The sequence below is a fragment of the Bos indicus genome, chromosome 9 (assembly GCF_029378745.1).
Source record: "Bos indicus isolate NIAB-ARS_2022 breed Sahiwal x Tharparkar chromosome 9, NIAB-ARS_B.indTharparkar_mat_pri_1.0, whole genome shotgun sequence".
Lineage (NCBI taxonomy): Eukaryota > Metazoa > Chordata > Mammalia > Artiodactyla > Bovidae > Bos > Bos indicus.
The window spans coordinates 99,326,590-99,351,538 of NC_091768.1; the positions used below are offsets into that span (position 1 = coordinate 99,326,590).

Below are 24,949 nucleotides of genomic sequence, written 5' to 3' on the forward strand. Positions count from 1 at the left end.
TCACAGTCCAACTCTCACATCTATACATGATTACTGGAAAAACCATAGCCTTGACTAGACGGACCTTTGTTGGCAAAGTAATGTCTCTGCTTTTGAATATGCTATCCAGCTTGGTCATAACTTTCCTTCCAAGGAGTAAGCGTCTTTGAATTTCATGGCTGCAGTCACCATCTGCAGTGATTTTGGAGCCCCCCCAAATAAAGTCTGACACTGTTTCCATTGTTTCCTCATCTAATTCCTATGAAGTGATGGGACCAGATGCCATGATCTTAGTTTTCTGAATGTTGAGCTTTAAGCCAACTTTTTCACTCTCCTCTTTCACTTTCATCAAGAGGCTTTTTAGTTCCTCTTCACTTTCTGCCGTAAGGGTGGTGTCATCTGCGTATCTGAGGTTATTGATATTTCTCCCAGCAATCTTGATTCCAGCTTGTGCTTCATCCAGTCCAACATTTCTCACGATGTACTCTGCATATAAGTTAAATAAGCAGGGTGACAATATACAGCCTTGACGTACTCCTTTTCCTATTTGGAACCAGTCTGTTGTTCCATGTCCAGTTCTGACTGTTGCTTCCTGACCTGTATACAGGTTTCTCAAGAGGCAGGTCAGGTGGTCTGGTATTCCCATCTCTTGAAGAATTGTCCAGTTTGTTGTGATCCACACAGTCAAAGGCTTTGGTATAGTCAATAAAGCAGAAGTAGATGTTTTTCTGGAACTCTCTTGCTTTTTCCATGATCCGGCGGATGTTGGCAATTTGACCTCTGGTTCCTCTGCCTTTTCTAAGAGTAGCTTGAATATATGGAAGTTCACTGTTCATGTATTGCTGAAGCCTGGCTTGGAGAATTTTGAGCATTACTAGCATGTGAGATGAATGCAGGTGTGCGGTAGTTTGAGCTACAATTCTAAGGAACGTAGTGGTGTGTTGAATGTGTAAATAGCTTGCTTGGCTTGAAAGTGTTATTCTTTTCATAAGAAAACTGTACAACATGTTCAGAATGCAGGAAGTATATTAAGCTTCTTTCAAAACTTGTTCCATTTAATATTGACCTTTTGAAAGTGGGTTTACTTTTTAAGTCTTGATACTCTGATGTCTTACTGAAGGTTCCTACCAGTGTCCCCAGGCACCTGTGAATTGACCTGGTGTTGAGAACTTATATGGGCTTCCCTCACAGCTCTACTACCAGTACCACTACCACTACCACGATGCGGGAGACCTTGGTTTCCCAGGGTTTGGTCCCTGGGTTGGAAACTTATATGGCCTTTTCCACCTTGTTGTTGTTTAGTTGCTAAGTTGTGTCCGACTCTTTGCAACCCCGTGGACTGAGCACCCCAGGTTTCCCTGTCCTTCACTATCTCCTGGAGTTTGCTCAAATTCATGTCCATTGAACTGGTGATGCCATCTATCTAACCATCTCATCCTCTGCTGCCCCCTTCTCCTTTTGCCCTCATCTTTTCCAGCATCAGGGTCTTTCGCAGTGCATTGGCTCTTTGCATCAAGTGCTTTAAAAAAAGGTATACCGAGGGGTTTTAGTGTATATCTTATCTTTTTCTTGTCAATGAAATTATTAGTCTTCAAAGGGATTTGGCTTCAAACCACTATTAGGTAGGGTTTCCTCTTTAGTGACAGAATTTCACTCATTTTTCAGTGTGATAAGGGTGGTACAGTGTAATTAGAAATAAGGTTGTTTTTTCGATTTTGGTTTATATAAGTAATTTTCCACTTGTCCCTATCAAGGCAGGCTTTGGTAAAGACAGAACTTTGTTCTTAGAAATTCTGATCATTATGAACTTTGCATGGGGAAAAATACATATAGTTTTCAAGGAACAAATACCCAATTTGAATGGTAACTTGCATATCTTTAAACCTTAGCATGGCTACTCTGTAATAAATAACCTCTGTATTTGAGAAGTTTTTCAGTAAATGAAGTACCTAGAGCAAGAAAAACAGAACCATTTGCCTGAATAATCATAGATATTACTAAAAATAAGTCAGAAAACTAAGATTTGGGGGAAAAAATCCTTAAGTGGGACAGAAGAATATATTTTAAGCTTTTTTCATGTATCACATCCATCAACATAATTATGTATCATAATAGTGATATACATGTCCATGCCTTTTCACTTTTATTCTCCTTTTCTTCATAATGATTAAGGTGAAAGTTTATGTATCTAGAATCCGGTTTCCCCTCGCTTGGTCTTTTCCCACTTGTTCAGTTGCTCAGTTGTGTCGGACTCTGCGACCCCAAGAACTGCAGCGCGCCAGGCTTACCTGTCCTCCACTGTCTTCCAGAGTTTGTTCAAGTTTATGTCCTTTGAGTTGGTGATGCTCTCTAATCATCTCATCCTCTCTCGCCCTCGTCTCCTTTTGCTTTCAATCTTTCCGACTATAGAACCAAATGAAACCATAGAACTCAGGCTTACTCTCCAAAAAGTGCTTTGTCTATTGTTCAGGCCCAGGTATTTATATCCCAGGACACTCAGCCGCATCCATCAATCAGTTCTAGCAGTCTATAATTTGTTTATGTAGAAACCAGTTCTGACTGCTCGAGTGCCCAGACCATGCTGCTTACCGTGTGTCCCCAGCATGGTGCCTTCACCGTAGAAGGATGAGTCGTGTTCAGTCAGGAATAGCTTCTTGAGCATCTTTTATGTGTCAGATACTCTACAAATGTTTACAAGACTGAAATAATTTTTCCTAACTCAAAAGCTTAGGGCTAGATGTCTTTATCTTAGATGTCCTTAGAGGTGAAAGTCATCGTAGGCCATGGAAAGCTTGCACGATTTGTTGGTGGATATGCAGCCAGTTCCTGGCAGAGATTAAACGAGAATCTCTCCTTTGACTTTTCATTTGGACTGTACATTATTCCTGTCCTTAGTTATTATTGCATATATATTTCTCTGTGTTTCCCTCATATCTCTGATTTGTACCCTCTTTACCATCTTTTTTCCCCCTTTTCTGTCTGGCTCCTACTGTCAGCCATCACTGCTTTTCCCATTATTCTAGACCATTTGTTCTAGTAGCAGCTACATTTAATTTTGGGAGATGGAGCAGTAAGGTATGGAGACGGACCTGGGTTTGAATACTGACTTTAACTTTCAAGTTATGTGATGTTTGGGGAAAGTATTTAATCCTCAAATCCCAGTCTCTGAACTGCGAAGTAGAGATGAGAATAGTGTGTATGTGTAAGGAGATCCCCCTACCCAGACTGGAGTCATAAGGTGCTGTCATGCAGGGCAGACTTTGTAGGGAGATGCATCCTTCAGAAAGGATCTGATCTCATGACTCTCCTCTCCTCCCACCATGAGGGAACTCTGTTTCGTCCCCAGTGCCTTCGTGCTGTGGCATTCCAGGCAGCCCTGGAGAAGGTCTGGATAATAGGAAATAGAGACCGAGTAGCAGCTGGCTAATTTGTTTACAGAGGAGAGTTCATTTTAAACTCTTTCCTGTAGGGAGGTGATACTTCTTTGTCCAGTTCTGGTAGGCTCCTTTTTCCTGGGGGTTTTGTCAGCATGTCTACTCTTGGGAGCCCAGTCTCGAGCAGAATGTGAAGCCTGGAGGAAGCAGGAGCTCCCAATCATATTTAGATTATTGTGCATTTTATCTCTCATTTGATCTGAAAATACAGTAGAGGAATTTAACATTGGTGTAATAAACATGTTACTAAGCAAGTGCTGCTGTTGGTGGTGGTTTAGTCGCTAAGTTGTGTCCAACTCTTTGTGACCCTGTGGACTGTAGCCTACCAGGCTCCTCTGTCCATGGGATTCTCCAGCGAGAATACTGGAGTGGGTAACCATTCCCTTCTCCAGTGAATTCTCCTGATCCAAGGATTGAACCTGCCTCTCCTGCTTGGCAGGCAGATTCTTTACTACTGAGCCACCTGGGATGCCCAAGCTAATGCTAGATTCTCACAAATCCAGAATAAAGAGAGCTCATTAGAGAAGGTGAATACGTTCCTGTTACTTTAGAAATAAGAGGAATAAGTTGTCAGCATAAAACCTATTGATGCTTGAGTGAAGTTTCAGGAATGTTTTGTAGCTTTGTATGCCAAGAGCCCTAATGAGGTTTGCTTAGTCTCTGTTTTTTCCAAGGATTTAGATGTTGGGAATATAACAAATGGCAAAAATGAAGCTATCTGCCCTCCCAGGGTTTACATTTCTTTTGTAGGAGACAGGCAGTATATACTTTTATGGTATATTAGACAGTATGGGAGAAGGTAATGGCACCCCACTCCAGCACTCTTGCCTGGAAAATCCCGTGGACGGAGAAGCCTGGTGGGCTACAGACCATGGGGTCGCTAAAAGTTGGACACGACTGAGCGACTTCACTTTCACTTTTCACTTTCATGCATTGGAGAAGGAAATGGCAACCCACTCCAGTGTTCTTGCCTGGAGAATCCCAGGGATGGGGGAGCCTGGTGGGCTGCCGTCTATGGTGTCGCACAGAGTTGGACACGACTGAAGCGACTTAGCAGCAGCAGCAGCAGACAGTATGAGTTATAGGGATACATTGAACAGGATACAGTGAATCACAGTGTTTTGGGTGGATTGGCAAATTGCAGTTTTAAATAGAGAGATTGGGTTGAGCCTTATTGAGAAATTGACGTTGGAGCAGAGATTTGAAGGAGGTAATGGCGTGAGCTGTAGTGCTGTCTGGGGAGAATGGTGTTCTAAGGGGAGAGAAGAGTCCGTGCAGAACTGAGGCCAGAACCAGCATCTCCCTGCATAGGGCGCAGCTGTGGCTGTGAGTGCGGGACGGTGGCTTGGTCAGGAGAGGAGGGCAGAAAGGTTGAGGGGGAGCAGCACAGTGATTGAGATGGGAAATCCCAGCAGGGTACCTATAAACCTTGTCTGGCCTAGGAAGTCTCTGAGGTCTAATTATTTACGATAATGTTATCTGACTTTTTCACTTGTCCTCCTTGCTTGAGTGTACATTGGAGTGTTCAGAGGCTGCGTGATACTGCAGCCGGTTGAATTGAGAAGAAGCTAGGAAAATCCCACTGTCTCCGTTAAGAAAGACATTTAAACCATTTGCAGAAGTATAAAACAGTGCCTCTCCTCACTATTTTGTTGGAAAATAGAGTATTTTCTATGAAATGTTTTCTGTTAACATGTAATAGAGTTCGCTATTTTTTAAAGTAAATCAAAATTAAATACTTCACTTTTTTTGATTTCTAGTATAGTAGGTATTAATAGATATAAATCTCATGGACATAAACTCTCTAGGCTCCTTGTGGTAATATTTTAAGCATGGGGTCCTGAGACCCAAAATTTTGAGAACAGCTCCACTAGAGAGTTTTGAGCAGAGGAGTGACATATCACTTGGCTTATTATAGGCTAGCTCTGGAAGATTGATAATAGATTGACAGGGCAGAGGTGGAAGCTGGGAGACCAGTTAGGTTATTTTAGTAGTCACAGTGGGAAATGCTTGAGGCTGGAACTAGGTGGTGAAAAGTGGGGTTCTGTATGTATTTTAAAAGGTGAGCATGTAGTACTTGCTGGTGAATTGGATATGATGTGTGAGTGAATGGACTTGCCACTTTCTGAGATGAGGAGGAAAACGTCTAGGGGAGGCAGACATGGAATCTGATTCTGAATGTGTCAAGGGTGCGTGTTTAGAAGGTGGTTAGAGACAGGTGTCTGGAGCTCAAGGAGAGGGTTCATCTGAAATGTCCTCCACCTCCACTAGATTTTGTTGGATTGTATCAGTAATCTTTTTATATGATAGCACTTTAGCTTCCATTGCATGTGTGTGCTAAGTCGCTTCAGTTGTGTCCAGCTCTGCAACCCTATGAACTGTAGCCCACCAGGCTCCTCTGTCCATGGGATTCTCCAGGAAAGGATACTGGAGTGGTTGCCATTTCCTCCCCCAACCCAGGGATCGAACTCATGTCTCTTACCTCTTCTGCATTGGCAGGCAGGTTCTTTACCACTAGCGCCACCTGAGAAGCTTCCATTATAATGAGTTAAAGCTATATGACCTTAAAAAGCATGCTGTATTCTGCATTTTAGAAGTTCACATAAAAACTGCTTTCCAAGAATATTAAATGATAGTAGAATGTGCACTTTGAGTTAGTAAAACTTTAATACAAGTAATTATGTCAGTGGCATTTATAGCATTACTTAGATTTTCTGAGTCTAGTTCTTTGTAAAGTAAAACAACTTTGGTTTAAAAAAAGGGGATCATATTGTTTACCATATTAATGTTTTTAATACCCATTATGTTGACATGTGAATATGTTGCTCTTGTTACAAAGATGGAAGTTTTATTCTAATTCAGTTTTGATACTTGATATAAAAGGACCGTTTTGAATATTGCGTATAGTAGATTTTTTATTAAGGCTTAAAAAACTCCTTAGCTTTTTCATCGTATGAGGCATTTCTCTCGTATATGGGCTGCTGTAGCACATGTGAATGTCGTGTGATGTTAATTTGCTTTAGTTTGTGGGAGTAGGGTGATGCACAGGTAAATGTAAACATGTTGCATTATTATACATCTGAGGCTTTTCCTACATTGAGCTTAGGTGGAGTTTAGAATACAATTAAAAAAGAATTAAAAATCTAATTGTCTCCTGCTGCTGCTGCTGCTGCGTCGCTTCAGTCATGTCCGACTGTGTGTGACCCCATAGGCGGCAGCCCACCAGGCTCCCCCGTCCCTGGGATTCTCCAGGCAAGAACACTGGAGTGGGTTGCCATTTCCTTCTCCAATGCATGAAAGTGAAAAGTGAAAGTGAAGTCGCTCAGTCGTGTCCGACTCTTAGTGACCCCATGGACTGCAGCCTACCAGGCTCCTCCGTCCATGGGATTTTCCCTAGGAACAGCAATTAATCTCTCCCCCTTACACAGACATAATTCCTTCGAAATTTGGGGAAGTTCTGTTTCATTTTCACTCTGATTTAACAAATTCCCTGTAAAGCCCTCAGAGACTTGGAGTTTGAAGAGGCTAAAACACATAGAGATGGACACCTTCTCACCTTCTCAAATACAACTGTGGTAGAGCCTGCTTACCCGAGGGTTTGGTGCTTTATAAGAATATCATTTAAACTGAGTCTTGGTGCCTAGGAGTTTAAGACATTTTGGAATGTGTAATTGTGATAAAAGTAGCATTGTTTGGGCTTCTTAGTTGGTCATTGAATTTATTACTAGTCATTTCTTGTGATGTATTGATACAGAGAGAGCACAGAATGGGGTTCTCTATGAAGAAACAGGAGGATGCACCCCTAAACAATTTTAGAGCTGGCAAAAACTATACATGTGATCTGGTCTAACCTCATTTCACAGAGGAGGGAACTGAGACCCAGAGGTTAAGGTCAAAGCCACACAACTACAAATTGCAGGAAATCAGAAATAAAATCCAGGTTGTATAAACTCAAGGTCAGTGTTTTTTCTCCTACTGCATATAGTTCTTAGCTCTTTGCGACCCCATGGACTGTAGCCTGCCAGACTCCTCTGTCCATGGGATTCTCTGGGCAAGAGTACTGGAGTGGGGTTCCCTTTTCCAGGGGATCTTCCAGATCGCCCATGTTGCAGGCGGATTCTTTACCATCTGAGCTACCAGAGAAGCCCATTTCTACAGAAAGGTCATCGTTTATGGATTGTATTTTTCCTTGTTCTTAAAGAGCATTTAAAGTACATATGTTTTTTAAGCAATATCTGATAAAATTAAAGAGATTGTTTAAAAATTTTTAGTTATTTTGAATTAAAGACGATATTGAATGATTTTGAGATCCTCAGTGTTAGTGCTAAACAGATGTTTTCTTTTTCATTTTTTTTAGACACTAGAAAAGTAAGACGTTTGCATGGCTTTCATTCTCTCCCACAGCTATCCTCCTCCATTAGAATAAGTAACTTTGAAGGCTAAAGCAAACAGTTTTCTGAAAAAGTGAGTTTAGACTTACTTATAGAGAAACAGAAAAAATAGTGCAGACGTTAATGTTAACTCACATGACTAGGAAATTAACATTGACTCGAGATTATTTACTCATTTGCAGATACTTCCTCAGATTTCACTAGTGTTTCTACAGGTGTGCTTTTCCTGGTCCAGGATCCAATCAGAAATTCCATATTGCGTTTGGTGGGGATGTCTCTTTAGTTTCCTCCATTCTGTGACAGTGTCACATTCTTTCATGATACTTTTCTTGACACTTGGGAAGACAGCTGAACATTGAAGAACATTCTTGAACTTGGACTTGTCTGAGTTCAGGCAGTTTGGACCAGAAAACCACAGAAGTGCTGTTGGACCCTTCTGAGCACGTCACACCAGAGCACATGTCTTTCTCTTGATGTTGACCATCGTCTGGTTAAGGTGGTGTCTGCCAGGTTTCTCCACTGTGCAGTTTTCTTTTTTCCTTTGTAATTAGTACATGTCTTGTGGGAAGATACTCTGAAACTGTGCATATAGCCTGTTTCTCTTACTTTTGTTCACCCATTTTAGCATCCATTGAATAGTTTTCTTGCTTGCAGTAATTATTACTCTGGTAGTAATCTAGGATGATTTTTCTTATCCGTCTTTCCTACTATATATATTATTGAAATTCTACAAGGAAAACCTGTCTTTTCTCCCACTTACATTATTCAGTTACTTATATCAGTATAAATGGATTATGGATTATAATCCATTATTGTATTACAAGTAAAAGCTTCTTAAAAATATAATTTTGAAAAGTTAATACATGGAGATGATTCAGAACTCAAAGGCCTGTTAAGAGAGTATATGTTGAAAAATCTCTCCTCCACTCCTGTATCATGGTTACCCATTTTCATTGCTATGAATTTATTTTTATTCTTCCAGAAATATTCAGAGGGTTGGGGAAAGAGTTCTTAGTAAAAATTGCTAGATTCTCAAGTATTAACCATTTATCTGGATTCTGATAACACCTACCATTTTACCATTACATATTCTGCAGATATTCATGGAGACATGTTTTTTAACTAGCTTTCTTAACTTTTGGATTTAAATTTTAATAACAACAAAAGTTAATATAAAGACTCGTTTCTCCTGCATATTCTAAAAAATAAATGACAAGAAGGCAACATTTTTATTAAATAATACTTGATATGTAATAGGTAAAACTCACTAGATTTAAAAGTAACTAACCTCCATACAAAATTTAAATAAGTTTCAGTTTTTTTTCAGTTGATTTTTATTCACTTAAAAAATGCTTTCCCTTTTTTGTGATAGCCTGTTGCCATTTTTCAGTTATGTATCCATTTACTCATTTAGAATTGTCACTTTTCTGGGAACTGAGGCCTAGATTTCATTCATAAAACTGCTTTCTTTTAACGTGGAGTGAAAGAGGAGGGCTGCAAAGACTCTTGGGAGTTGCTAGTAAAACAGTGAACATATTGGACTATGCTTGTTACAGTATGGCTGTAGCAATAAACCAAAAATTGGTTTGTTCCAGTTTGTTATTTTATATTTCTAATTATTATTACCATCTCTTAAAGTGAGTTTTAAGGGCTTCTTGTTCCAGAAGTCCTTTCAGTTCAGTTCAGTCTCTCAGTCGTGTCCGACTCTTCGCGACCCCATGAATCACAGCACGCCAGGCCTCCCTGTCCATCACCAATTCCTGGAGTTCACTCAGACTCACGTCCATCGAGTCAGTGATGCCATCCAGCCATCTCATCCTCTGTCGTCCCCTTCTCCTCCTGCCCCCAATCCCTCCCAGCATCAGAGTCTTTTCCAATGAGTCAACTCTTCCCATGAGGTGGCCAAAGTCCTTGAGTTTCAGCTTTAGCATCATTACCTCCAAAGAAATCCCAGGGCTGATCTCCTTCAGAATGGACTGGTTGGATCTCCTTGCAGTCCAAGGGACTCTCCTCTCAAGAGTCTTCTCCAACACCACAGTTCAGAAGCATCAATTCTTCGGCGCTCAGCCTTCTTCACAGTCCAACTCTCACATCCAAACATGACCACAGGAAAAACCATAGCCTTGTCTAGACGGACCTTTGTTGTCAAAGTAATGTCTCTGCTTTTGAATATGCTGTCCAGATTGGTCATAACTTTCCTTCCAAGGAGTAAGCGTCTTTGAATTTCATGGCTGCAGTCACCATCTGCAGTGATTTTGGAGCCCAGAAAAATAAAGTCTGACACTGTTTCCACTGTTTCCCCATCTATTTCCCATGAAGATGGGAAGACCAGATGCCATGATCTTCGTTTTCTGAATGTTGAGCTTTAAGCCAACTTTTTCACTCTCCTCTTTCACTTTCATCAAGAAGCTTTTTAGTTCGTCTTCACTTTTATGAAACCCTAAATAAAAGTTGCTTGGGCTATCTGTGATCTTGGGCAAATTCTTTAATTTCTGAACCTTTTCTTCCTTCCTGCTTTCCATTCTCCTCCCCCACCCCCTTTTTTTTTGGAAAATGTGTATTATAATAAATACTATCTTAGATTCTGGGAGGATCACATGATAATTTATGTACCGAATTTTAACATGGTGAGGTGCTCATATTTTAAAAAATAGGTAAGTCTTTGTGGTTTATTTTTAGACTTAAGAGTCAATAACTTAATCCTCATTATAATTTTATATGGGGAATCCTATTCTGCATTTTGATTTAAATTAGTTTCTACCATCCTAATGAAAATAACTATCATTTCCTAAGTGTTACTGTTGTAAAAAAAAAAAAAAAAAATTCATGAAGTAACATGAAAACTAAATTGTCCCTGTAAACTCACCTTTTAGAGATGACTACTCTTAGTTGTTGTTATATCCTTTTGTTGACTTCTGTGTGTCTGTCTGAAAATTCACATACTTCAGTTGTGATCATATAATAGACTTTCTTTTCTGTAACCTTTGAAAGGGCCTTTCCAGGGAAATGCAGCTACTGTTAAACACCTTTCATGGTACATAACTGCTGCTGAGAACAGTCAAGGAACTAGGACGGACTATTTCATTTTTTTTTTTTTTTCCAGGTTAGGTTTTTTTTTTTTTTATTTTATTTTATTTTTAAACTTTACATAATTGTATTAGTTTTGCCAAATATCAAAATGAATCCGCCACAGGTATACATGTGTTCCCCATCCTGAACCCTCCTCCCTCCTCCCTCCTCCCTCCCCAGGTGAAATTTACCAACAATTTGAACAGTTAATTTTGGGCAGTTTAAAGAGGGCTGCTGAATTTCATTCGTCATTTTTCTTTTTGTTCTTCCAGTTCTGGATTGATTAAAGAGTAAAAAGGGCCCCATCTATAGCATTGGCAGTAGCTTGATTCCTGCCCCACACCCTGCTAGTTTCAGGGTAGTTGACTCAAATTTAAATCAGATATATTGGGTTGAATAAGCAAAATATGTTCCATTAAATAGTGGATATTCTCTAGTAGCCTGCTTCTTAATTCATTTCTTTTCTTTACCTTGTGGCTATGGCTTTTTAAAATTAGAACAGTGAAGTTATATTATTCTGTGGGTTTTGCTGTGCTTAAAATATCTTTAAAACCCTCTGTATTTGGTAAACCCTGAATTAGAGGTTTCTTTTTTTAGAAGAGATGTTTGTTGCCCCTAAGTGTACAGGGCACATAACATCCATCTCGTTGTGTGTTGGCAGGTGTCCTTTAGTTATAAGTAGACTTTTAATATTACTGTTATAAGATTTAATGAATTTCATGTGAATAGAGACTGGTGATTTGTCAATTAAAACCTAAAACAACTAAAATCTTACTTTGCCCTTTGTCTCACTGTACCAGTTTAGTGTCCAGCAAGAGATGGATGCAGATAGTGAAGAAATCATTGATCCCATTTAAACTTCATTTGGAATGATCAAAGCTGTCATTTTAATTTTGTTTATAAAATCTATACTGTGTACCTCAAAGCTTATATATATTTATAAGTAGTTGACTCTTTACTGAATAAATTAAGGGAAAATGTTAAATTAAAAAGCTTTAATGGTCAGATGATACAGTAACCATTTCATTTCTTTCTGTATTTTAGCTCCAGTTATATTAATTATAATACAGATAGTATTTTTGATGAATTTAAGTGTAAAGGTCAAAGAAAAGCATGTAGATGATAAAGTGTGAATGTCTGTCGTTTGATTACAGCCAGTTGTTGTGCAGTTGCAGCTGTGTCTGACTCTTTACGGCCCCGTGGACTGCAGCACACCAGGCTTCCCTGCCCTTCACCGTCTCCCGGAGTTTGCCCAGGTTCGTGTCCATTGAGTTGATGATGCCATCCGACCATCTCATCCTCCGTTGTCCCCTTCTCCTGCCTTCTCTCTTTCCCAGCATCAAGGTCTTTTCCAATGAGTGGCCAAAGTGTTGGAGCTTCAGCTTCAACATCAGTCCTTCCAGTGAATATTCAGGGTTGATTTCCTTTAGGATTGACTAGTTTTATCTCCTTGCTGTCCAAGAGACCCTCAAGTGTCTTCTCCATAACCACAGTTCGAAAGCATCAGTTCTTCAGTGCTCAGCCTTCTTTATGGTCCAGCTCTCACATCCATGTGTGACTACTGGAAAAACCATAACTTTGACTAGACTGACCTTTGTCAGCAAAGTAATGTCTCTGCTTTTTAATACACTGTCTAGGTTTGTCATACCCCTTCTTCCAAGGAGCAAGCATCTTTTAATTTCGTGTCTACAGTTACCGTCTGCAGTGATTTTGGAGCCCAAGAAAACAGTCTGTCACTGTTTCCATTGTTTCCCCATCTATATGCCATGAAGTGATGGGACTGGATGCCATGATCTTCGTTTTTGGAATGTTGAATTTTAAGCCAGCTTTTTAAGTCTCCTCTTTTCACCTTCATCAAGAGATTCTTTAGTTCTCTTTTCTTTCTGCCATAAGGGTAGTATCATCTGCATATCTGAGGTTATCGATATTTCTCCCAGTTCGTAATTCCAGCTTGTGATTCAGCCAACTCAGCATTTCGCATGATGTACTCTGCATATTCCTGTGTGTGTTGGAAAAGACTCTTTGAGAGTCCCTTGGACTGCAAGGAGATCCAAGCAGTCCATCCTAAAAGAAATCAGTTCTGGGTGTTCATTGGAAGGGCTGATGTTGAATTTGAAACTCCAGTATTTTGGCCACCTGACTCATTTGAAAAGAACCTGATGTTGGGAAAGATGGAAGGCAGGAGGAGAAGGGGCTGACAGAGGATGAGATGGTTGGATGGCATCACGGACTCAATGGACATGAGTTTGGGTAAACTCCAGGAATTGATGATGGACAAGGAGGCCTGGCATGCTGCGATTCATGGGGTCGCAAAGAGTCGGACACAACTGAGCAACTGAACTGAACTCTGCATATAAGTTAAATAAACAGGGTGACAATATGCAGCCTTGACACACTCCTTTCCCAGTTTTGAACCAGTCTGTTCCATGTTCGGTTGTAACTGTTGCTTCTTGACCTTCATACAGATTTCTCAGGAGGCAGGTCAGGTGGTCTGGTATTCCCATCTCTTGAAGAATTGACCACAGTTTCTTGTGATCCACACAGTCAAAGGCTTTGGCATAGTCAATGAAGAGGAAGTAGGTGTTTTTCTGGAACTCTCTTGCTTTTTCTGTGATCCAGTGATGTTGGCAGTTGGATCTGTGGTTCCAGTGATGTTGGCAGTTGGATCTGTGGTTCCTCTGCCCTTTCTAAATCCGGCTTGTACATCTGGAAGTTCTCAGTTATACTTTTGAAACCTAGCTTGGGGGATTTTGAGCATGACCTTGCTAGCATGTGAAATGAGTGCAATTGTACAGTAGTTTGAACATTCTTTGATATTCAGTGAAAACTGACCTTTCCAGTCCTGTGGCCACTGCTGAGTTTTCCAAATTTGCTGGCATGTTGCATGCAGCACTTTCACAGCATCATCTTTTAGAATTTGAATAGCTCAGCAGAAATTCCTTAGCCAGTTGAGCAATTAGAATTAGCTGTCACAACGTTAAGTTTAACATGTGGTTTGCATCAGATTTTGTTCAGTGTTTTGAAAAGTCATCCTTAAAGTATTTCTTTTTGGCTGTGCAGGTAGGTCTTAGCTCTGGTTTGGGGACTCAGCTGCCCATTGGCATGTGGGATCTAGTTCCCTGACCAGGGATCAAGCTTGCATCCCCTGCACTGTAAGACAGATTATTAACCACTGGACCACCAGGGACGTCCCCCTGAAAAGTTACATTTTAATCTGCATTGTTAACAGATTCTTAAAATAATTTTTTAATCCTTTTTAAAATGTATATTATTAGTTTTTTTTTCCTTCACTACTGAGGTGGTAAATTTTTTATATTTCCTAATCTTGTTTTCTTGGTTTAAATTTTTTGTTAAAATTCTAAATCAGAAAGTAAAATAGGGCGATTTTATTCTTTATCTAGTTTTTCATTTTTGTAGCATTGAATTTATACACAGTGTTTTCTACTGATCTGGAAATGACTACTTAATTTTGTAATTTAGATGTCTCAGCCTGTATTTTTCTGTTCTCCAGTATTTTTTTTTCATGTTTTTATTTCTGACACTCTACTCTTCCTCAGAGTGGTTAGCTGTTAATTTGATAATTCAGATTTTAAAAGAATGTGCTACATTACTATGTATAAAATAGATGACTAATGAGAATCTACTTAATAGCACAGGGAACTCTACTCAGTACTCCATGGTCACCTAAATGGGATGGAAATCTTTAAGAAAAGTGGATGTATGTATACTTACGACTGATTTACTTTGCTGTACAGCAGAAACTAACACCACATTGTAAAGCAACTATGCTATAAAAATTGAAGACTGTGCAGAATTGTAAGGTGGCAGTGGATGGGGTGCGCGTACAGTGGTTCAGATGCAGTAAAAGTGGTGGTGATGGAAGAGCTGAAAGCCAAAGGCAATTAAGGCTTAGTGAAACATAAGGATGATTCTAAAACAAAGCTTTTAGTTAAATCCATAGGTGAATTAGGGGAAAGGGGAATGACTCAAGGCCAGTGAGGTATTAGTAGGTTGCATAAAACAGAACTGTGTAATAACTGCTTTTCTTCTTAGGAGCATAATTCACTGACTGATAATTGAGCTTTAGTTTGGAAGAGGAAAATATCAGGATAATTAAAGCAGAGAAATATGAAGAGACAAAGCAGTACAGCCAAAGCAGATTTTCAGGACTGGATAAAAGAATAGTTTTTAAGGTATTAGAATTTGAAAAAAAATGTGATGACTGAGTATCAATTCAAGAAAACATGGAAAATGAGAGGAGTCTGACTGCTAAAAAGGTTAATACTCCCCAAAGCTGAAAAAATTATAGCACAGCCTTTAGATTCCAGAAGTGATTGTTTCCTGTTTAGCTCTGGTGGATCCAGAGGAAGATTCCAGTTCTAGTGTAGCTTGACATGTCATCAAATAGTTGATAAAGTATGCCTGAAGTTTTAATATCCAGGTTAGAGAAATATGAGTGGTATGAAATTGCAGTTAGTTGGATCCTTGCCTCACAGAATAGTTATCCCTTAAGAATGTCAACTGATAGATTATCATCAGTCTGAAGGTATTAGTCTGGTAGAAAGCAACCATGAGAAAATGTTAATTTGTCTCCTGCTGTCTAAGGAAACAGCCGTAGAAGTATGGAATGGTTGAAACTTAGCTTTGACCTTGTCAGCAGTGCACTGTGCTGGCCAGAGCAATTAAGGTATTCTTGAAAGGTGCAAAGGAAGCGGAGTGTTTGGGACTGGAGGTAGGCAGCCTCAGGCTGTGCGTACTCATTGGTGGTCAGGGAAGAATGTGTGTGGTACAGGGTTTTCAATTTTAAGAGAGACAGACAAATGAATTACACCTAAATCAGTAAGAGAGTATGAAACTATGTCATAGAGCTTAGAGAAGAGGGCACTTAGATTTCAGAACTTTTTTATGAGCTTTGGAGTATTGAGTGGGGGTGAGTGGGAGAAATTTCCGGAAAGAGAAAATTCAGTAAATTTATAACATTTAAGAACTTAATTTAGAGATGTCTAAAACAAGTTTTCTTGATATTGGGGTTATTTTGGGGTAATTATAAGTAGTAGGAATTTGTATACTCGGTGAGTAAGCAAATGGCTCTGAACTTTTACTTCTGTAAACCACTGTGGTAGTTTGATGAAGGTAGTGTGGAGATGGGGACATTAATCTCATTGTATCTTGTAATGTTTGATGCAACAAAAGAATGTATAAAGCATGCTAATTATGAGACATGTGTATGGTTCATAAATGAACACCTGTGAGCCCACCACTACGAAGGAGTTAGAGCGTTACCCATGCCCATACCCGTGACAAGTTTCTGTAATACTTTGCCTTTGATCATATCAGCTTGATAGGATAGCATTAACAAAAGCTCTTCTTGCTAGCCTTAAGAATGAAATGCTTTGGAGGCAGCTTTTAAAACCATTGGAGTTATGGGGAAAATAATAAATGAGTTTTTGCCTAGTGAGGTTGGAATCCAATGGATTCAGTCACCATCATTCGATAAGCAACCTTTAATTATATGAAGTACAGGCTACCCACTCCAGTATTCTTGGGCTTCCCTGATAAACTTTTGGTAAAGAATTCGCCTGCAATGCAAGAGACCCCGGTTTGATTCCTGGGTTGAGAAGGTCCCCTGGAGAAGGGATAGGCTACCCACTCCAGTGTTCTTGGGCTTTCCTTGTGGCTCAGTTGGTAAAGAATCCGCCTGCAATGCGGGAGACCTGGGTTCCATCCCTGGGTTGGAAGATACCCTGGAGAACAGAAAGGCTACCCACTCCAGTATTCTGGCCTGGAGAATTCCATGGAGTGAATAGTCCATGGGCTCGCGAAGAGTCGGACACGACTGAGCGCCTTTCACGTACACTTTTCACAGGCACTGAGAGGTTAAGTAAGAGACTCTAAAATGACACGGTTACTGTTAGAACTGGCATCAGAACTTGTTCTGTCTTGAGTGTCCTAAGTAATGTGCCGAGAAGTGCTCATGATTTTCTGGCTAGAAAGGTGCTATTGATAAAGGTGTAGTACTCAGCTGGTTGGACTCCACAGTGAAAATTCTAAATATCTTGTGAACTCAAACTGTCTTAGTTGTCTTTTCATTTCCATTAGTGCTGTCTTGTATGTAATTTCTTTTCTGTTATTAAATTGAGTGATATATTTTAGAGATTGAAATAAATAATTTCATTGTAATTTTGCTTCACATACTCCTGTCATTAGAAAACAAAGCCAGAGTTCTTGTCCTCTTGACTTCTTTCTTGATCCTGATACCCTGTCTGTAGCAGAGTTGACGATGCCTGCTTTTGTGTCTAATCCGTATCTCTTACTTACTGTTGTTCTACCTTAGAGTGCCTCTGTATTCATAGACCTCCCATATTAGACTAAATTTTTTGAGAGCTGGGACCATGACTTGTTTAACTTCAATGCCCTGGAACCTGGCTCATTCCTCTCTCCATTCACCCATCCATCAATCCCATTTACTGAGTATTAATTGAGGACCCACTGTATTCCCAGCCACTATTGTAAGAACCAAGGATATAATAGGTAACAAAATTTCATGGAACTTTTAAATAATCACAAAAATGTTTCTAGAAATACAGCTTAAGTGGTAAATGTATCTTTTCTTCCATTATATCATCTGGTCAGATAGGTATATATTACAGGGTTTTTTTGTATATTGTTTTTAAATCTAGTCATCTGAATTTTTAAATTTATAATTGATTATTTCAACTTTTCTAAGTTAGATAAATTTGTTTACCTGAAAATCACTTTTTCCTCTGCAGCCTATGTATTACTATGTTAATAGATTAAAAAAATACTGAATTATTGTTGCATTCATGGTGTAAAATCCACCTTGTCTTAGTGCATTGTGCCAGTGATGTCTGTGCATTTAGGATGTTTCCATCTCCGTCTGTAAGCAGATTTTGTGTATGGTTTCCTTTTATGCTATTGTCAGCTTTTTATTTGAGTGTTATTAGCTTCATAATAAGAATTGGGCAGCTTTTGAAGAGGAAATTTTAATGGAATAAACTAATGTCGGAAGTGCTTCTACATAGAGACCTGGGCTGAAGGATAGATGTGCAATTTTAATTAGATTAAATTTTTCTCATGCCCTCCATTTAATTATGTGCTATAATTACATAATTATGTAAACAACCATTTATATTTAAATTGTCGGTCACTAGAAATTTGAGAATTGCTGTCATATGCTAATTTTAAGATAAACACTGATTTGATACTGGACATCTTTGGGGATGAGTTCATTATGAAAGCAAAAGTATAAAAAAGAACTTAAAGAATCAAATGTTGCCCGCCCCTATCATGTAGTTAAATACAAGGTACCTTCTTTTGATTTTCTGTTACAAAAGATCACTTGCTATAAGAAATAAACATCTGGTAAACTTTAACAAGCAAATTGTTAAGAGATAAGATTTGTCATAAAATGAACATTGCCATCAGTGAAGTAGAAAGTGTACTGTAGTGCAAAATTCTCACCAGTTGGACTAATAAAGCTGGGTAAAAACATCTTTGATCATGCCTTTTTACTGTAGTGGATTTTATTTAACTGAAAGCAATTTAAATAACTAGTTAAGAAAATTAAAAGTGTGCATTGCTTTTGATAGTTCCTTAATAGCAATAAATTGAAATTCAATGTTTGGAAGGGATACAAATATAACAGGAGTGGTAAATGTATCTCTCTTTCCAGGTGAAGTTGTTTTTTTTTAATATGTATGTATTCTTTAACCTAGTCATCTTATCTAAATTTTCTTATTAATAATTAGTTCTTTGGGGATCTTATTTTTAAATATCAATACTAATGGACCCAAGCCTCTTCCCAAAGGAGGACATAGTCTATATCGAGAGTTGGTTACAGAAACATTCAGCTAACTTAATAATGACAGCTGTTATTAGTGTATTGCAGTAGGGTAGGGCCTGTCCTTTAGCACATTGTAAAAGCTACATAAAGAACTCTTGAAAGAATTGATTTCTTTGTATAGAATTTGATCCATTAAAATAAATTTCCCATTTTTTTTTAAGAAGTCATATTTATACTTGAGAGCTGTCATGATAATTGTTTTTTAAAAATCATTGACTTTAGGTATCTCTGGTTTCTTGTATTTCATTCATTAACTCAGTGTAGTTTGACCTCCATACCATCTTCTCCTCACAACTTCTGGATCAACATTGACTTAATGGTCAAATCCAAGGTACCCTCTTTTTGCTCTTTACCTTACCATGCTTTTGTGGTATTTGATACTGTTGATTACCCTGTCCTTGAATCTGTCATTTCATAGCTTCTTAGATGCCTCTCTTCCCTAGTTCTCTTAATCTACCTCCGTTACTTCTTGGTTTGGAGCTTCTTTTCCTACTCCTTAAATGTTGCTTTTCCTAGGGTCATTCAGTTCTTTCTCCTCCCAATCCCCCCTTAGGACATCTTTTTTGTTCTTGTAGCTTTAACCAGTACGTTTGTGTATCACACTCAGACTTCTGAATCTCTGTATCTATTGGACATCTCTGATTGGGTATTCCAGAGATACTTAAAATATCTAAGGAAGTGGTCCAGTTTGAATTTCATTCAGATTATTTCTGAGGTATAAAGGAGCCTTTGGCATTAGTGTTGTCTGGTAGGCATTCTCGGGGAGGTATTTGCCTGAAGCTGTCATTTGTTTAGGCATGGAGAAATTAGGTAAAATAACTGGTTTGTATTATAGTGAATAGGAGTGTGGGCTCTGAAGTTATTTTTTAATAAAATATATTATTTGGTGTAAATTTGGTTTCTGGTAGAATTTACTTAAGACTGTAGTTTGGTTATACACAGACTTAATCCAGAGAATGACAGTATAGGTCAACAGCTCTTGACTTCTTTAAGTTTTAACACTTAATCAATGAAATCCTCCCTCACCGTCTTATTTATTTTTTTCCTGGACTAGTAAGAATATTTTTTTGTCTAACACATTTAAAATTTTTACTTTTAACAGAAATTAGCAGAGTACGGAAAGACATGTACAATGACACATTAAATGGCAGTACAGAGAAAAGGAGTGCAGAGTTGCCTGATGCTGTGGGACCTATTGTTCAGTTACAAGAGAAACTTTATGTGCCTGTAAAAGAATACCCAGATGTAAGTATATTTTGTTTATATTCAATGTTTTGTTTTGCTATTTTCCTGATTCACATTCTTTGGAAAGAGATATATCTGGTGGTAAGCATTGGCAGCTGCTTAAAAAAAATTTCACACGAGGGACTAGACGTGCGAATAATTTAAAATTACTTAAAAATATATATTTTTGTTTGGATGTTGCTGTGTCACTTTGGAAATGCACATAGTAAAGACTTAGTTCTAGATTTCAGAATTATGGAAAGAGCTTTGGCTTGAATGTCAGAAAGCACCAAGTACAACTTAGTGCTTGTCTTTGGCCCAGCCTCTGAAGCTGCATCATCCTCTCAGCAAAATGAGGGGCTAGGCTCTGATAGCTAAGGTTCCTTGCAGTGCTGAAATTTTTATCATAACCACTATTTATAATTTTTTTCATCTTCGTTCCTTGCTCAGCTATTCTCTGAGTATCCTGTCCTGGATAGCCTCCTTATACTATACAATTATTTTATAAAAGGCTCAAAACTCTTTGCCTTTTGTTACAAAGCCCTACGTGATATGGTACTTTCTGTCTCTGACCTCATCCTAAATGATTTTCCTTCTTCCTTAACACCCTGTAGTCACACTGGCTGTTAAGAATAAGTCTATTCCCAGCCCAAGTACCTTTATGTTTTCTCTGCATTGATCTTAACTGGCTGGCTTCTTCTTGTCATTAAGATTTTAGCTTAAATGTCACGTTAGAGAGGCCTCCTCTGACCATTTAATATAAAAGCAATCTGGTTATTCATTTTTTCACATACGTCTCTATTTTTCTGCAATAGCACTTATTATCTAGTTGTTTTTTGTTTTTGTTTTTAATTTGTCTCACCCCAGCAAAATATAAGGTACTTAAGAACCTGTTTTTGTTATTTACTTCTGTATTCCCAGTGCATGCAATATTGGCACATAATAGTCATCCAGTAGCTACTGAATATATCGAGGCAAATCGATGTCTTTTTGCTGAGCTTCAGAGGACTTTTCTGAAAGGAAGTACAAGAAGGAGTTGATACTGTAAAGTCAGAAATGTGATGTGCAGTCTGAGATGGATTGATTATGTGGGTACTATCGTAGTTTGGAGATTGGAAATAAATGTCAAGTTGATGGGGGAAAATGTTGATATTACATAAGGTGCATTTCTATTAATAATACAGTTTTCTTACAAGTTAATAGATTTACTCTTTTTTTTAATAAGTATTTTTGTTGCAAATATATAAATAATTCTGGATGATTTAGGCAAAAAGGAGTTTGTTGGAAGATAATTCGGTGTAGTACTAAGGGTTAAAGGAATAGCTGGAGAACAAAGCTGTATATAAGACAGGAACCAGGGCAGGTTTGAGAACCTCAGTAGTGGAAGTTTAGGCCTTCCCTGTTGAGAGCCTTGCTCTTTTTCTGTTTTTAACTTCCATTTAATAATACTGTGGTAGTTCATACAGATGCATGTATAAATTCTCCTTCAAACTCCGATTCCATCCAGGCTGCCAGGTAACATTGAGCAGCATTCCATGTGCTACATAATTTGACATCATGCCTCTCAGATTTTATTTTTAAACTTCATATTCTTAGGAGAGAGAATGTATTTTGGGCCAGTTTGCCATGAGTAAGGCCTGGGATTAACTGACATAACCTAGACCACCCTGGGTATTGGATTATTTTTAGGGATGGTAAATTGTGATTTGGGCAGCTGTCCATCCCGGTTGGTGTCTACTACTTTTGTGTTTCATTATCTCTTTAAAAGATAGTGACCTTCTCATCTGCTTGTTTAAAGGATAAAGATCCAGCAGTAGTCTTTAACGTAGACTGTGTAAGAGCATGAGACTGTGTTAGAGAATATAACCTTAACTTGCCTGATCCCCATTCTCAAAAAAAATGTCATGTACGGAGTGATGTTTCTATTGCATTACTTAAAAGACACAAGTCCTGTATAATCCTCTTAAGTCAGAAGAGATGTGTTTTATGTTGTGGATCCAAAGCGGGGAGGCACCTTTTTACTATATTCCTGTCTTTTTCCACCAGTTGAGATTCATTGTCATGGTCAGCTTCAGTTGCTGACAGGTGTGTTGGAGTGAAACAATGTCTAGTTCACTGATTCTCGAAATGTGGTCCTGGGACTGTAGTATCCACACCTCCAGGGAACTTGTAAATGTTCAAACCTCAGCCCAGACTAATTGAATCAGCAACTCCGGGCCACAGCTCAGCAGTCTGCCTTCCAAGCCACGTGGACGATACCATGTACGCTGAAGCTTGAGAAGCCCTGCTCTCATTTGTGTAGGTTGTCATCCTAAGCCAGGCTCACAGGTTGTCACGTAGGGTGCTTTTACCAGGCGTTGTTTTAGGAGGCGGATGGGGGCAGTGAACTCCTGAGGAGCAGGCATTGCAGTAGGAGAGACAGACAAGAAGCAAGAGGATGTTTTCTTTAGGTCCTGTCAGTGCTGTGGGAAAAAGGAGATGCACAGTGGCTATGTATTTACAGTCAAGGAATCTCTTACAAGATGAAGGGAGTGCAGAGACAAGAGTAGAGTGATGGGGGGAGGGCATTCAAATCATCTGGAGAAAGGACGTTCGAGGCAGAGAGATCAGCAGCAGTTCAGTGCACGCTTGGAAAGTGTGATGAGATTTGAGGTTAGAAAGTTAGCAGAGTGCCTATCCTGTAGAGATTTTGGATACTCACTTCAGTTCAGTTCAGTTGCTCAGTTGTGTCCGACTCTTTGCAACCCCATGAGTCGCAGCACACCAGGCCTCCCTGTCCATCACCAACTTCTGGAGTTCACCCAGACTCATGTCCATCAAGTCAGTAATGCCATCCAGCCATCTCATCCTCTGTCGTCCCCTTCTCCTCCTGCCCCCAATCCCTCCCAGCATCAGAGTCTTTTCCAATGAGTCAACTCTTCGCATGAGGTGGCCAAAGTACTGGAGTTTCAGCTTTAGCATCGTTCCCTCCAAAGAAATCCCAGGGCTGATCTCCTTCAGAATGGACTGGTTGGATCTCCTTGCAGTCCAAGGGACTCTTAAGAGTCTTCTCCAACACCACAGTTCAAAAGCATCAATCCTTCAGGGCTCAGCCTTCTTCACAGTCCAACTCTCACATCCATAATGACCACAGGAAAAACCATAGCCTTGACTAGACAGACCTTTGTTGGCAAAGTAATGTCTCTGCTTTTCAATATGCTGTCTAGGTTGGTCATAACTTTCCTTCCAAGGAGTAAGCGTCTTTGAATTTCATGGCTGCAGTCACCATCTGCAGTGATTTTGGAGCCCAGAAAAATAAAGTCTGACACTGTTTCCACTGTTTCCCCATCTATTTCCCATGAAGTGATGGGACCAGATGCCATGATCTTTGTTTTCTGAATGTTGAGCTTTAAGCCAACTTTTTCACTCTCCACTTTCACTTTCTACTGACTGTGAAATGGAAAGCTGTGGAGTGCTGTGGGGTCAGTTAGGTTTTAGTAGCTTATTTCTGGCTTCTGTGTGGAGAAAGGCTATGGGTGATACTGACAGCAGGGAGACCAGCTAGGGGTAGAGGAGGAACTTGAACAAGAGCACTTCGAAATACTCAGATCCTACATAATTGATAACCTAAGAGCCAGTAAGATTTGCTGGCAGATTGGATATGAAGGGTGAGGGAAAACTCAGAGTAGCTCGGAGGTTTTGATTGGTTGAAGTAACAGTCACCAATTCCTGAGCTGTGAAAGACTGAGGGAAGAGCAGGTTTGGGGTGGGGCTTCACATTTCTGACTTAGAGCTGAGTTTGAAGTTTGAGATTCCCTGGTGGCTCTGCCTGCAATGCGGGAGTTTGAAGTTTGAGATTCTCTGGTGGCTTCTGCCTCCAATGTGGGAGACCTGAGTCGGACACAACTGAGCAACTTCACTTTCACTTGAAGTCAGAGATCCATATGTAGGCGTGTCAGTGAGGCAGGTGGTGTATGAGTTGTGGGTAATTACTGGCACCCCAAAATATCTATTTTATCAAAGCTTTTAAAATTAGAAATTCAGTGGTTTATAGGAGAGGAATAGATACAAGCCATTTTGGTCCTCCAGACTAGTTTTTTAATACCTTGATTTTAAATTTCCTTTGAAAGAATTTGGCAGAGTTGGAGTCTGCATGTAGTTTCTCTTTGAGGTTATCAATACATACCAAATGAATAGTATCTAACTGCTGTAGTCTGTACTAGAAACTGTATCTCATCATTTAAAAAAAATAATTAAAATGAAACAAGAGTGTCAAATTTTGGCAGTATAGAAAATATTTTTATTTCAGAATTACGAATTAGGTATTGGTCACAATTTTCTTAATATATCTTAGAGATCATTACATATGCGTTTGTCTTACCTCCTCCTTTTGTATGAGGAATTGATTTTGTGAGCGAACTCACGCTCTTTGACTCGAAAATACTTTTAGTAAAGCTGCAAAGGGGCAGGTAGTGCAGTGGTCCACACGTGTGAACTCAGCTCCTGGCTGGCCCTAGTGCTTGCATTGTGCTGTGGGCAAATCCAGTCATCATTTTCTTCATCTCTGTATAGAGGTGGTCTCTAACAGGCTTGTGAGGACGTGTAAGTGAATTAGTACATGTAAAACATTTGGAAAATGCCATAATGCTGTGTAGGTGTTGCCAGGATGTAAGCTCCAGGAGGGTGGTGGTGGTGTCCTTTTTTATAGTCTCACTGCCTGGCATAATGTCCAGTAAACGGTAGCTGTACGATAAGTATCTGTTGTGTGTATCTGTATGAAAATTTGTCTTTTAAATATTGCTGAACTTTAAAAAAAAGCTGTCTTTTAAGTTTACATATAGCAACTTATTTATAAAATAAGTGTAAACTTGGAGATACTGTTTTGGGTTTGGCTGTGTATACCTCTGGGACTGATAAGAGAAGGAAGCCTTAGATTCAGTGTTTGAGAAATGAGATTGTGCTGTATTATGTCCACAGTGTTTTTTGAATCAGTGGCTTAATGGTGTGGG

General features: G+C 39.2%; 1 protein-coding gene across 11 annotated transcripts in view; it reads left to right on the plus strand.

Moving 5' to 3' along the window:
- Positions 1–24,949, plus strand: part of QKI (QKI, KH domain containing RNA binding) — a 160,336-nt gene that overhangs the window by 27,323 nt on the left and 108,064 nt on the right. For 6 of the 11 annotated variants that reach the window (XM_070796497.1, XM_070796498.1, XM_070796499.1 and 3 more), the window contains exon 2: positions 19,840–19,982. In XM_070796497.1, coding sequence (XP_070652598.1) covers positions 19,840–19,982 — 143 coding nt within the window. Of the gene's footprint in view, positions 1–12,027; positions 12,130–19,839; positions 19,983–24,949 lie in introns of all 11 variants that reach the window. The other 5 variants (XR_011568563.1, XM_070796496.1, XM_070796490.1 and 2 more) reach the window with 1 other exon arrangement.